The sequence below is a fragment of the Lepidochelys kempii genome, chromosome 8 (assembly GCF_965140265.1).
Source record: "Lepidochelys kempii isolate rLepKem1 chromosome 8, rLepKem1.hap2, whole genome shotgun sequence".
Classification (NCBI taxonomy): domain Eukaryota; kingdom Metazoa; phylum Chordata; order Testudines; family Cheloniidae; genus Lepidochelys; species Lepidochelys kempii.
In genome coordinates this window covers 63,886,083-63,900,162 of record NC_133263.1, presented here as the reverse complement: position 1 = coordinate 63,900,162, position 14,080 = coordinate 63,886,083, and the positions used below count along the sequence as shown (strand labels likewise).

Sequence of the window (14,080 nt, the reverse complement as noted above, 5' to 3'; positions counted from 1 at the left end):
GAGCAACAAAATCTTAGCAACATAACTGCTAGTGTAGCCACGTCCTTAGACTGCATGTCATCTCTCAGTCCTTTCTGGTAAACCTCCCACTGTTGCTTCAACATCTTTTGCAAAGTCTCCAGCTCCTGTTTTAGGTGCTGTTTTAATTCCTTTTGGCCATCTTTGACTTTGTGCTTTTTAGCCTAAGCCTTTCGCCAGTATTCAGGGTCTTCCACCTTTTTTTATGTTGGAAGGAAAAAAATTGGTGTTGTGTCAAGTAGTTCCATGATACAGCCTTTTTTATTTACAAAGAATGGACACAAAGTCCTGTTTCTCTGAATGGTTGGATCAGACAACAGGAAGCAGTTTCCTTGCTCATAATTCCAAGCCTACCTTTATATTCACCCATCTGACCAAAAAGATCTTTTCTGTCAGGGCCATGCTACCAGTACTTCTATTGCTGTCTCTCCATAGCTTTCTGGCACACTCACACATGCACACGTGCGCGCACACACTCCCTTCCTCCATCCCTCTTTTAATCCCTGGCCCTCCTATTGTCAATCCCTAGAGAAACCACTCAACCAGAATTGCTCTAGCCTTTTCTCAGGCCTTGCATATGGTCTAGTCCATGGGCAGTGGTTTCCACTGTGCCAGCTATCACTAGACAAAGGGGCATGTAACTGTTTCCTCATTTCGCCTGAATGAAAGATGAGTTTCATGCCCATCAGTTTCACTGAGGTCTGTGACTGCCCATAGATCAGACCTGCTTACTGCAACCTACTGTATCTCCAGTACAACAATACTATTGATGGAAAAAAAATCTATTGTCTTACATTGTTCTAGTTCTCCTGTCTTCTGATAAAGAAGAATCATAATTGCTGATCTTCTTCCCTTATTAGGATAACTATATCATTGTGGCAATTCCCACATCACCTTTTGTAAACTGGTGTGAGAAATGACATCACCTTTATAGCATTATGGGAACAGAAGCAAATAATTCTTGCATACGTATGAAGAAGGCTGGCTGGAAGCAGCTGATAAGAAGCAGTGGAACGAAACAGGTTCAAGATCCCTGTTCCAAAAATTCCATCACTTTCAAATGCTAATAACTACACCATGGATACTGATAAAATACAGTAATATGTAGTAAATCAATGTATGGTTTTCTGTGCTACTTTTAAGTTCCACTTTAAAATAAGTCATAGTTTTTAATATGAAAAGTAGTTGAACCACTGCTGTTCAGGGGTAACTGCAACCACTGCTGTTCAGGGGTAACTGCAACAACATTTGATGGAGTTTGTTCCCATTTCCTTTCCAAAAAATATTAAAGCCATCCAGTATGAGTTTTATGCCATTCTGTTGAAATCAATAGTCTGATCCAGTGCAATCCATAGGGGATTTGTACATAATATTTGTTTTAAAAAAATTGACATCTACTAAACTGATTTTCTGCTGTTTGTTCTCTCTCTGACAGATACTTCAGGATGAATAAAATGAAGCACCAAGCAGATAATTTTAACTCAGATCTGAGGATCAAAATCCTTTGACCGGTTATTTGTAGTGTTCACACATTATGTCCTTTGTCAGTATTTTAGCTTAAATTGATTACATGTATCAGTTCAGTCCCTTTTTTTATCGTTGGTCACAATGGTTTAAAATATACACTCATAAAATAATAACAGATGGGAAAATAAGTTCAAACTCAGATCAAACTACAGCTTTTTATGCTATTTGGAAAAGGAAACTTTAAGCGAAATTGTACACATCTGCACATCCTGAATTACACACTTCCTGCTTGCTGAAACAGAAAGCAGTGGTGTTTCCCTCTGGCCCAAATCAGGAACTCCAGGAAGTCTCATTAGAAACCTTAATCTTGAGAGATTTTTAGCCCAATCACCACACCAGAAAGTTTGGGATACGCATGGAGGCTTTTTTGAATTCTGCCCATTGGTATTCACTGTTGGTGATCATTTTTCCAAACGTTTTAGTCCATGCAACCAAAAAATGATCCTGTCATCTAGCACAGTTGTACAGAAAACATTGACTTCTCTGGTTAAAGTTTAAACTCATAGTGTCTTAATTATTTTTCCTTTATAAAACTAAAGATTTGTGTGTTTCATTTACCACTCTTAAAAAGTTTGTTATTTGTACTTTTTTGGGTTTTTTTTTTATTAACACTATAATCTGAAGTAAAGAGGGAAGGAATCTTAGGATTTGTAGAAAAATGGAGACAAAGATGAAAGCCTGCAGCTAATTTAAATAGCAACATGATACATGCATTTGGCAGTGTGTGAATAAATTCTCTATTCCTATTTTCCACTGTATGCAATAAACTGGAAATTAGACTAGTGCTGTGACAGAGATGAATCATTATCAGAATCCACACAGACAAATAAATGAAGGTAAAGTGAATATTGAGGGGATGCTATATGTAGGGAATGGATCAAGTTCTGGACCTGTGGCATACACAAATAAGCACACGTCACTATAAAAGCTGAAAAAAAAAACCTGGTCATGTATTTTCCCCAAAATTATGTGAATGTTGAAGTTTTTCACATTATTGCAAGACTGCCTGTAGCACTTATGTTACTGATTCTCCTAGTGGATCCACAGTCCAAATTTAGTCACCCAGGCTCCCTATTCAATGCATGGGGAGAGTCAGTCACCCTAGGGTACATCTATGTTTGAGCTTGGAGGTGGGATTCCCCGCTTCTATAGACATACCTGCCCTGCACAGGCACCAGCACCAGCTTGGCCTAGCTTCCGTGCGTACAACCCCACCAGACTCTCCGCTACCTACCTGGGGGGGCGAGCCCAAGCTATTGCCCGTGCTGCAGCACCACCGGCTACTTTTAGGTGCTAGGTTGGACTGAGTTAGTGTGGGTACATACATAGGAGCTGGGCGCCACACCTCAAATGTATATATCTTTAGACTGGGATTCACAAAAGCCAGGAGGTTAAGCAAGAGGGCACCTAAGCTAGACAGTAGGGAATGCCAAGGACAAGGCTGTGGCCTAAGCCTTAACCCTCAGTGGCAGTTGAGAGCACTTTTCTCCACTCAGGATACACAGTTGTGAACGCTTTCCTGGAGTTAAGCACCTAAGTCAGGTCAGCTCTTTCTCATAAAATACACACCACTAGGTGATGGTGCCATTGTACCCTACGGTGTGTGTGCATACACACGTGCACACACAGGTAGAGATCTAAGTCCAAAGCTTGGTGCGGAGCAGGGACTTGAAGTCAGGTCATGCAGATGATTCACTAACTACTAGGCAATCGGTTATTCTGGTATATGTCTTTCTCAAGTCTCCAATTGTAGCTGTTCCACTTTGTCTGCCCAACTAACTAAAAAATTCATTAGAACGGGGACTTCAGCTTGGGACTCCCACATCTGAGAGAGTCTCAGAAACCTGGGTGACTGGGCAACAAAATGGCAGATGGAACTGAATGTTGATAAATGCAAAGTAATGCACATTGGAAAACATAATCCCACCTACACATAAAATGATGGGGTCTAAATTAGCTGTTACCACTCAAGAAAGATCTTGGAGTCATTGTGGATAGTTCTCAACATCCACTCAATGTGCAGCGGCAATCAATAAAGATAATGGAATGTGGGGAATCATAAGAAAAGGGATAGATAAGACAGAAAATACCATATTGCCTCTATTTAAATCTATGGTACACCCACATTTGATGCAGATCTGGTCACCCCATCTAAAAATATATATATATTGGAATTGGAAAAGGTACAGAAAGGGGTAACAAAAATGATTCAGGATATGGAACAGCTTCCATATGAGGAGAGATTTGTAAAACCAGGACTTTTCGGCTTGGAAAAGAAACAACTAAGGGGGGGATATGATTGAGATCTACACAATAATGACTGGTGTGGAGTATTCTTTATTCCTCCTCATAACACAAGAACTAGGGGTCACCAAATGAAATTAATAGGAAGCAGGTTTAGAACAAACAAGAAAAAAGGAAGTATTTCTTCATACAACACACACACAGACACACACGGGGTCAACCTGTGGAACTGTTTGCCAGAGGATGTTGTAAAGACTAAGATTATAACAGGGTTCAAAAAGGAACTTGATAAATTCATGGAGGATAAGGCCACCAATTGCTATTAGCCAGGATGGGCACAGATGCAAAACCATGCTCTGAAGTATGCCTAGTCTCTATTTGCCAGAAGCTAGGAACAGGCTGCAAGGGATCGGTTACTAGATGATTACCTGTTCTGTTCATTCCCTCTGAAGAACTTGGTATTGGGCACTGTTGGAAGACCGGATACTGGACTAGATGGACCCTTGGTCTGGATCTCCGCAAGATGAGGTGCGTGAGGTAATATCTTTTATTAGACCAAGTTCTATTGGAGGGGGAGAGAGAGAGGGAAGCTTTTGAGCCACAATGAGCTCTTCCTCAGTTCTGGGGAAGGTACTCAGTGTCACAGCTAAATACAAGGTTGAACAGATTCTGGTCCTGTCAGTGACAGGCATACTGGCTTCAGTTTGGCATTGTCTATTCCCTGACAATAGTGTCAGATATAATTAAGCAGTGGAATTGCTTTGAGAAGAGCTTCAAGCAGGCAGGTGGAAAATGTTGTGACACTGAGTTCAATGACAGTCTGCAATACAAGACCTATACAAAATTCTCCTGGAAGGAATCAACCAGTTAGGGATCATGCAAAATACACTGTGCAAAGCAGGGAAAGGGGAAAGCATAAGGGGAAGATTAGTTATCAAATAAACAATAATGAAGTCAAGAAGCTGCTAACAACTTTGCATACATTTGGTGAGCTTTCCTTGTCTCTGAAGTACAGATATGAATGTATTGGTCAGTCCCGTCAGGGCATGTGCACAGTCATTACACTGTCCATAACCCTCTGGTGGCAGGACACATGAATGGCTATAAACAGGTACACAGAAGTTTTTGCATTAATTGTCCTTAACAAAACAGAAAGATAAATCTCCATAAAACGTGAGCGCCTCTCTCTCTCTCACACACACACCCTCTGTAGTAGGGAGGTTGCCCATGCCCTGGACAATTTGAAAAATGGGTGCCCCAGGCCTGGCAGGAGCCACAGGGTGGAAGCTCTGAGCTCCAGCAGGAGCTGGTGGGGCGGCAGAAGCCCTGAGCCTGGGTGCCCTGGCGCCCAGCAGGAGTTATCAGGGACAGCAGCCCAGAGCCCGGCTGCCCCAAGCCCCAGCTGGAGCCAGGGGGAGGTGGTGGTGGGGGCCAGCAATCTTGAGCCCGGGCAGGAGCTGCAGGGACTGGAGCTACGAGAGATGGCAGCCCCCAGCCCAGGTCCCTGAGCCCAGGCAGGAGTTCCAGGGGGTGAAAGCCCCAAGTCCTGTCTGGAGCCCGGGTGCCCTCAGCTCCAGCAGGAGCCATGTGGGGTGGCAGTCTGGAGCTCAGCTCTGGGGCTGCTGCAGTGCAGAAGTGAGGGTGTATCACCCTCACTTCTGCGCTGCCTGTGGAGGTGGGTCTGATCTCTCTCCTTAACAGCCATGCAGGGGAAGGAGAAGTCCTGTCCTTCCCCAGCCCGGCTGATTTCAGGAGATCATGTTTCATGGGGCAGGGCATATTGTTTGGACTACATTAGTCTTTCTGGTTCCCTTTTGCATTTTTTCCTATCAGCATTTGTTATCTTGGTCAGGGGTTCTCAACCAGGAGTCTGGGTCCCCCTGCGGGGCGGGGGGGGGGGGGGGTCGGGGGTGCTGCAAGCACGTTTCAGGGGGTCCTTCAAGCAGGGCTAGTGTTAGACTTGCTGGAGTCTGGGGCACAAAGCCAAAGACCCACTGCATGGAGCTGAAGCCTGGGGCCCTGAGCCCTGTCATCCAGGGTTGAAGCCACAGCCTGAGCAGCTTAGCTTCATGAGGGGCCCTGTGGCATGGGGCCCAGGCGATTGCCCTGCTTGCTCCCCCCCAATGCCAGCTCTGGCTTTTGTATGCAGAAAACCAGTAGTTTTGGCACAGCTGGGTGTGATGGTTAGACCCCCCCTTTCTGGGGTACCCCCTGATATATTTGGGTCCCACTGAGCCCACCCATTCCACCAACCTGGGCTTCCTAACTCTGTCCTTGCTGTTCCAGGCCCTCAAGCCTTCTCTAGCACACACAAGTGTGGCCACACCCAACTGCAGACACAGCCTGAAATCAGCTCTGTGAGGGCGGATTCAGCTCGGGGATCTACCCAGCACTCACGTGCAAACTTCCTTTGTGGTGTAAGCCCAAAATAATATTGTCTTGCACTGTATAGAGAGATCTGTACAGCACACACTCATAAAAATCACACCCCACACCCCCTGCTCAACGCACAGCTTTTTGCCCCTCCCTCATGAATTGCATAAACTGGGTTTTTAAATAAACAAAAAAGAAGTTTATTTACTAAAAAGGTAAATTTAAAGTGATTATAAGGGATAGCAAACAGATCAAAGCAGATTACTGAGCAAATAAAACAAAACACGCAGACTAGGCTCGATAACATAAAAGAAATTGGCTACAAAAATTAATTTCTCACCCTAAATGTTGTTTTATGCAGGCTGCAGAGTTTCTTGAAGGTAAACTGCACCGCTTGCAGCTCAAATCTCCAGGTATACCCGTCATAGGCTGACCTTTCTCAGCCTGGATCCCCATTCTTCTCCCCAGATCAGTCTTAAGTGTTTCCAGCAGTCATCCTGGGCAGGGATTCAGTAAAGAACCAGTGACCTTGATTAACTCACTCACCAGCCTTAAATAGAATTTACATATAGCGGGAATCTTTTGTTTCCCAGTCTGACTCCTCCATCCCCTCCCCAGGAAGCTCCCTCAGTCCTGAGCCCTGTCGTGTCACCCCCCCCCCCCCATGGAGATGGGGTAAGTGGGGAGCAGGAGCAGAGGGGAAGGGGACACCCTGACATTAGTCCCCCGTCTTCCCCCTCCTGTACAGCAAGCGGGAGGCTCCGGGGAGCAGCTCCAAGGCAGAGGGCAGGAGCCACACATGGCAATGGGGGGAGGGACAGCTGAACTGCAGGCGGGTGATAGCCTGCTGGGCAGCTGCCGCACAGGGAACTTAGGGGAGCGGCGAGCTGATATGGGGGCTGCCAGTCCACCCTGGTTCCAATCCCCCACCAGATCGCTCCAGCAGGCTGCTCTTCCTGCAAGCAGTGAACAAAGCAGGTGGCTGCCAAACAACGTTATAAGGGAGCATTGTGCAACTTTAAATGAGCATGTTCTCTAATTGATTAGCAATGTAACAACAAAACAACGTTAACCGGGATGACTTTAGGTGAGGAGTTACTGTACTTAAAAAGGCAGTGTACTTAGAGTGGGGTCAGCCTACTTAAAGGGGCAATCTCTCTCTCTCATACAGGGTGTCTGTCTCTGTCTGCTATGCTGTTTCCCTTTCCTCCATTCGTGCTGCCTTGTAGAGTGTGAGGAACCTAACCCCACACTATGTACATTACTTCTTATGGGGAAATTGGATTCACTTAACATTGTTTCACTTAAAGTCACTGTCATGGTTCCCTCCCCACTTTGAACTCGAGGGTACAGATGTGGGGACCCACATGAAAGACCCCCAAGCATATTTCTACCAGCTTAGGTTAAAAACTTCCCCAAGGCACAAATCCTTCCTTGTCTTTGGATGGGTACTTCTGCCACCACCAAGTGAGTTAGACAAAGATTCAGGAAAAGGACCACTTGGAGTTCCTGTTCCCTAAAATATCCCTCCAAGCCCCTTCACTCCCTCTCCTGGGGTGGCTTAAGAATAATATACCAACCAAATAGGTAAATCGGATTCTTAAAAAACCAGAACATTATTATAAAGGAAAAAAAAAAGTAAAAGAAGCACCTCTGTAAAATCAGGATGGAAGGTAAATTCACAGGGTAATCAGATTCAAAACACAGAGGATTCCCTCAAGGCAAAACTTTAAAGTTACCAAAAATTAAAAAAAAAAAAAGAACAGGGATAAACCTCCCTCTTAGCACAGGGAAAATTCACAAGCTAAAAACAAAAGGTAAGGTAACGCGCCTTGCATTATTTACTTACTCTTTTTGCAATATTGAGACTCATGTTAAGATGATTTTAGGAGAAGTAGTTTTCTGACCTGATGCTTCTCTGCTTCCCCCCAGAGAACATACAAACAAAGAGCACAAACAAAGCCTCCCCCCCCTTCCCAGATTTGAAAGTATCTTCTTTCCACATTGGTCCTTTTGGTCAGGTGACAACCAGGTTATTTGAGCTTCTTAACCCCTTACAGGTAAGGAGGAATTCTAGGCTACCCTTAGCTGTATGTTTATGACAGTCGCATTTTTCAGGAACTTAACTACAATGTTAAGCGAGGAGTTACTGTATTAGATACAACACAATGAGGGGGGATGACAAACAGCAGGGACGGACTGGGTGAGGAAGGGTGAATATCACAGCAATATGATCGCACAGTTGCTCACGTCAGAAATGTACATTGCCATGACGAGTCACCTGCTAGAATTGGTATTTTGGTGTTTATCTTAGGCAGATCAAGATAGTAACATGTCTCGAGTTTTTAAACAGGAACACAATAGAACATAAATGCTGCTTACTGTTATGGATGCATCTTGGAGAAGGCGACCAGTCATTCTTTGTGCATATAACTTTGGTGTGCAGATTTTCAGGACTATATTCATGAGCACACACACATGAAATGTCCTCACCTTCTTGGTAGGTTTTCCCATAGTTACATATAAATTTACCATTATAAATTTAGTCATTATTCACCCACTTATCACTGACTCAGACTCAGAGTATGAAGATTTGCTACAGAGAAACACAAGTTGCTCCCTCCTGCCGAGATCCTAACCAAGAGCTAAACATGCTGACTCCACAGCCCACCATGCCCCTTAGAGCCTGGAGCAAAGAACGAGGCTCAAGACCAAAATTCTAACCCCCTGAATATTTTTTTAACCCTTTCTCACCCACCTGCATGAGTCATGAGTGCCAGGAAGGTGTGATTGGCAATTATATTGTGATTGAAGTGTGAGCTTCTTGTGACTTTGCACCTCCTATCAATATACTCCCTACAGTGGGAAAGCCGCCCACTCTGTGCAAAAAGGATCCTCTACTTCAGACCCCCTCTTTAGAATTCACCTCTTCCACTGTTACTTTCTACATCATTTTAACGACCAATATCTCTGAGCCTACTGTCCTGGTACCAGAAGTGCTATCCTGTGCATTGTGATGGTCTGAATTTGACTGTAAGCTCGTTGGAGAAGGGACCTTGTCCTTGTTTGAGCTCTGTAAAGTACTGTGCATACTTATGACACTGTTTCATTCAGACAGAATTCAATTATAAGTATTGTTTTGACCCACTCCTCTCTTCTAAGTTTTCACAGGCAGTAGTTATTCCTGACAGCAACTTTGTAATTAATCGAAGGGGGATTTTCAGGTAGTTTTTCAAATGTAGAATAAAAACTTTTCAAGCATCCAGGCCTCAAAAAAAGAGTCTTTTTCTAAAAGCAAAAGTAAGAAAAGCCACATGATATTTCTGCCATTTCTAGCTGTAAGACAGAATAGTACAGGTGTCACAGTCCAGAACACTAAGCACACTACATGCACCTAATTGACTGTACACAAGAGAGCAAATAAAACTGAAAAACTGAATTATCAAAATACAGTGCAGATTTACCACAGATACATGAAGGCAAGTCCATGTGCCCATTAACACACTTCCTGACTGAAGGGGTGGTGAGGGTATATCCTTCACTGCACATAAATTCCAGTGTGTGGTCACTCTGAATCAGCTGTGCATGTCTTCGGCCACTGGACAGAAGCCGATTTTTGGTCTCCAATTGCTGTTTTGTGAGGCTACACGGTGCTAAAGAAAAACCAGAAAAAATGAAAATGATAGAGCCTGATTTTTCAGTGTCCTTCATCTTGCGCAGCCATTTACCTGCTCTGTAGTAAGTCACTGCAAAACATGCCCATTCTGCTTTGTAGTCTCTCTCTCTGCAGGGTAGAAAGTGTTTTGTAAGATGCAAGAGAGTGGAGTATCAGACCCATTATCTTCATCAAGATATAGATTAAAAGTATTTCTCACTACAACTATAAAATTGACATTGCTGACAAGGAAAATAAAAGAGGTATTTCTAAATGTTAAAATACATGTGTGTATATATATATACACACACACATATAATAAGACAGAATGTGATACCTGCCCCTTACATTAGAGATAATCACTCATGAGGCATCACCCTCTAGAGGCATCACTTAAATGATGGTATACTGTATTTTCCACAGGGCTCTTGCCTCATTCAGGGTGAATTCATTGCTGTTCAGAGGGCCAGCACAAGGTAAGGCATAAATGGTGCATAGACCTTGTGTTGCTTCTCTGTGCCTGGATGAATTTCTGCTTCAGTGAGTAGATTAGATGGTGAACGAGAAGTTTTTTTACTGCATGAGTCGGGGTGCGCAAGACCACTGCAGAATGTGTAGTGAATGAAACAGAGCTCACATTGAACACTGTGAGCAAAAATTAGTATTAAACAACTGCCTCATTCATTGTTCAGCTTTCACTCTGAATGAGGCCGGGTTGCTCTAGAAAAAATACAGTATGATTATGCATTAAAGGCCAGTCATAATGTATAAACACAGGGGGCAAAGTTAAGGTTATACAGGCAGCCTTAATTTTGGAATTTCTTAACTTTTGGGATGCTTCATATAGTAGTCCTAACAGTCTTTTAGCTTAGTTTTGTTGTATATATAGAAAATATATAGTGGTTTTGATGACCATGTGCTAAACTGCAGAGCCATGTGATAAGTGTCTGCTTTGGACAGCATCAACTGCCATTTGCCCACTTACCCATCTCCCTGGGACTGCTTCTAACAGCTGAAAACACTGTGCAGCTTCACATTTAGTGGCACTTTTTTGGGATGGGCTGCATAGTGCCTTCCTCCTGCCTTTAGCATTTGTGAGTAATGAGGCCAATAAGGCAATGGGCTGAACATAGAAAGATGAGGATGAAAAGAAATATTGAATAGTCATCTCATTCAGTGAGCACTGGCCAGTCTGTGCACTGAATGAGGCAGGGGTCCTGTGGGAAAAATAGTGTGTGATCATGCTATTAAAGATTTTAATGTAATGCATGTACGTATTTTGAATGCTTTACTTTGCAATCGTAATAATCTTTTAACATCGATTTTGATGGTGTTTTGTATGTCCATAATACAAATATGGATAATCAAGAGTGTGAAAGAGAAAGGTAGGTACAAAATACGAGATATACAACTAAATATATTACCTATAAAAATTAGTGTCTGAATTAAGTGAATAAAACCAGAGAAATTCAGAGCCCTGTCCTCAGCTGGTGTAAACTGACATAGCCCCATTGTGTTCAGGTGAAGTAACACTAATCTACATGAGCTGAGGATAAGGCCCTTAGTATTTTGGTCATTGTGCCTAGCTCAGCCACATGAGGGTTTCTACAAGTGTTCTTCCTAACCTTGGACAAGGAGCCATTTTCCACATGCTGTACCAAAGCCAAAAAATTACATCATAACCATTTTTTCATAAGATTATTATAATTGTTATTTTTTCCCTTTAGAAACTGGACAAAACTATAGCTGTCCACCTACTATTGAGAATGGAGACACAACTACATTCTTGGAAAAAGGATACACATCTGGCTCCTTTGTAGGATTCAAATGCCAAAAAAATTATGCAATGGAAGGACAGAACAGATCTTTTTGTGACAATGGGAATTGGACAAAAGCACCACTCTGTTTAGGTAAAGAAGATACTGCTTTCTTAGGCTTTGAGGTTTATTTAGAGATTCACTGAACAAAACTCATCACCTGTGTAAACACATTACTTTAATGTGCTTACCTGGGGGTGTGGGGGGTTACCAAGACAACTGCTTCTTTTTCTTGTTTTAGAGCCATGTGCTATTTCAGTGGAAGAAATGGAAATCCGGATGGTAGAGTTGAATGGGACAGCAAATGAGAACAATGGGTGTACCTAAAATGAAATGATTTTCTTGAGCTTCGCTGCAAACCAGGATATGCACTTGCAACTAATTTATCTCAGTCTTATGGTGCAGTACCATGGAAATGCAATTGTCTATCCAGAATGCAAGGGTAAGTAGAGACGGGCTCTAGTGGGTATCTCAAATATCCTGCTTTCAGTAGAGGGCACTCTGCAATGATAGGAATAAGTGAACGTGAAAGAGCTGCTTCTTTGCTCTGATCACTACAACGCAGATGTTAAAGCCTTCCAGATGGCAGCTTGGTTAAGCTGATTACATTAAAAAGAAGAAAACGGGAGTAGAAAAAACATGATTTTAAATATCCAATTTTTATGAAAAACTGGAAAAATTCCAAACAAAAATTTCAAACCAAGCTACCCAAACTTTTCTGTGAAAGTATTTGGTTTAGAAAAAGACCCATTTCTCTTTTAAAAGCAACAGCTTTGACTGAAAATTTTTGACCAGCTCTGGCATGCGTATTGCTCAATTAAAAATCAGTTCATCCACATTCTATTTGGCAACTTCTTAAACAGCATTACAGTAAAAGTGGGGGAGCACAGTAGGTTCCCTCCTATGCAATTTCCATATGTTTTATTCAGAGATAAATCACAATAATTGCTGATGGATTGTACAGCTTACTGGCCTATTTTCATTTGTAAAATGTGTCTGTCTCATTCTCGTTAGAAATTGTATGTGATCCTCCAGGAGTGGATAATGGTAGATTCAGACCTCAAAGGAACATTATAGGGATGGTGATGTCATTATAATTACGTGTAATCATGGATTTCATATTCATAATGGACAAAATACAGCTGAATGCACAAAGAATAGCTGGTTGCCTCCTTCAAGGTGTAGCAGTAAATTGCATTTGTGTCTTGTCTTGCTTAAGAAATGTCAAAACCCAACTCGGTATACTAAACATATCAGATTGAAAATGTACTTGCTAACCTCGTATTCTTCTTTGAGTAGGGTCCCTGTGGGTGCTCCACTGTAGGTGTGCCTGCATCCCTGCACTGCCGATTGGAGATCTTCGGTACCAGTGTCCATTAGGCCCACACATGCGCTGTCTCTCCTCGCGCCCTGCCTTGTGATATGTTTGGTTCATTCGCTGAGTGCTAGGTAATAAAATGAGAGGACTCTATTCTTACTGAAAATAACCTAGCTCTTTAGTAAAGCCACTTTTTACAGAGTTGCTCCAACTGCCACATAACAATGCAAATCATCTACACACAAAGGCTAAGTGCCTGGAGCCCTTCTTCGAACTCTTCTCTTCTGCAACCCATGACCATCCTTCTGGGTTCCATGCAGGTTGCTACATTAACTTTTTCTCTATTTGTAAAACTGGTAAGTTTTGATTGGTAGAATCCCCATGTGATGGAGAGAAATAAGATGACCTGGATCATCGCATTGTTATTTCTATTATTAGATTAAATTGTACACTTAGCGCTAACTTGTTACTTTCTCTTATTCTCTTTATCTGACAGTTACTCAAGATTAATGAAAATAAGAAGCCTGAAACAGATATTTTTAACCAGCACCTCAGGATCATTGAGGCCATTAACCAGTTATTTGTAATATTTACACATTATCTCCTATTCTTTGTCATCATTTGTGCTTGGATTCATCTTTGTCAGTTCACATGCTTGTTTATGTCTTTGATCAAAATATACATTCCTATAACAAATTTGAAGCAACAATTTGAAGCAACAATAAGATGGGCAAATAGGTTTTGTAACTCTAAGGAAGGACCTAAATCTTCACCCAAAACTCAAACCAAACCAGTGCCTCTTCTTAACTTTAAAATGAAATCATGTGCCTCTGCACTCTCTGGTTTTCTCTCTTGGCTGGCAGAAACAGCAACATTTCCCACCTGGTCAAAACTAAGAATCATTTGAAATCTTGATCTTGTGACATTTGCAAACCAGAAAGTTTAGTTCAGGAAAATATTTGGTGTTTTAGCTGGGTCCTCCATCACTGTTGACGGCTGGCTGCTGTGGAAAGAAAATGTTTTGTTTTTTTTAAGAGCTGTAACTACAGACTAGACAGTCATTTAACAGAATTGAAAGGAAAACATTGTTCTATGTGTTAAACACATAAATAAATAAACTGAAAAGAA

The 14,080-nt window shown here is 42.4% G+C and overlaps 1 protein-coding gene across 1 annotated transcript in view; it reads left to right on the top strand.

Moving 5' to 3' along the window:
* LOC140916619 (coagulation factor XIII B chain-like) overlaps positions 1-14,080 on the top strand; it is a 148,434-nt gene that overhangs the window by 21,090 nt on the left and 113,264 nt on the right. Inside the window, exons 7-8 of the mRNA XM_073358292.1 lie at positions 11,545-11,633; positions 13,449-13,535. Coding sequence (XP_073214393.1) covers positions 11,545-11,633; positions 13,449-13,535 — 176 coding nt within the window. The remainder of the gene's footprint in view (positions 1-11,544; positions 11,634-13,448; positions 13,536-14,080) is intronic.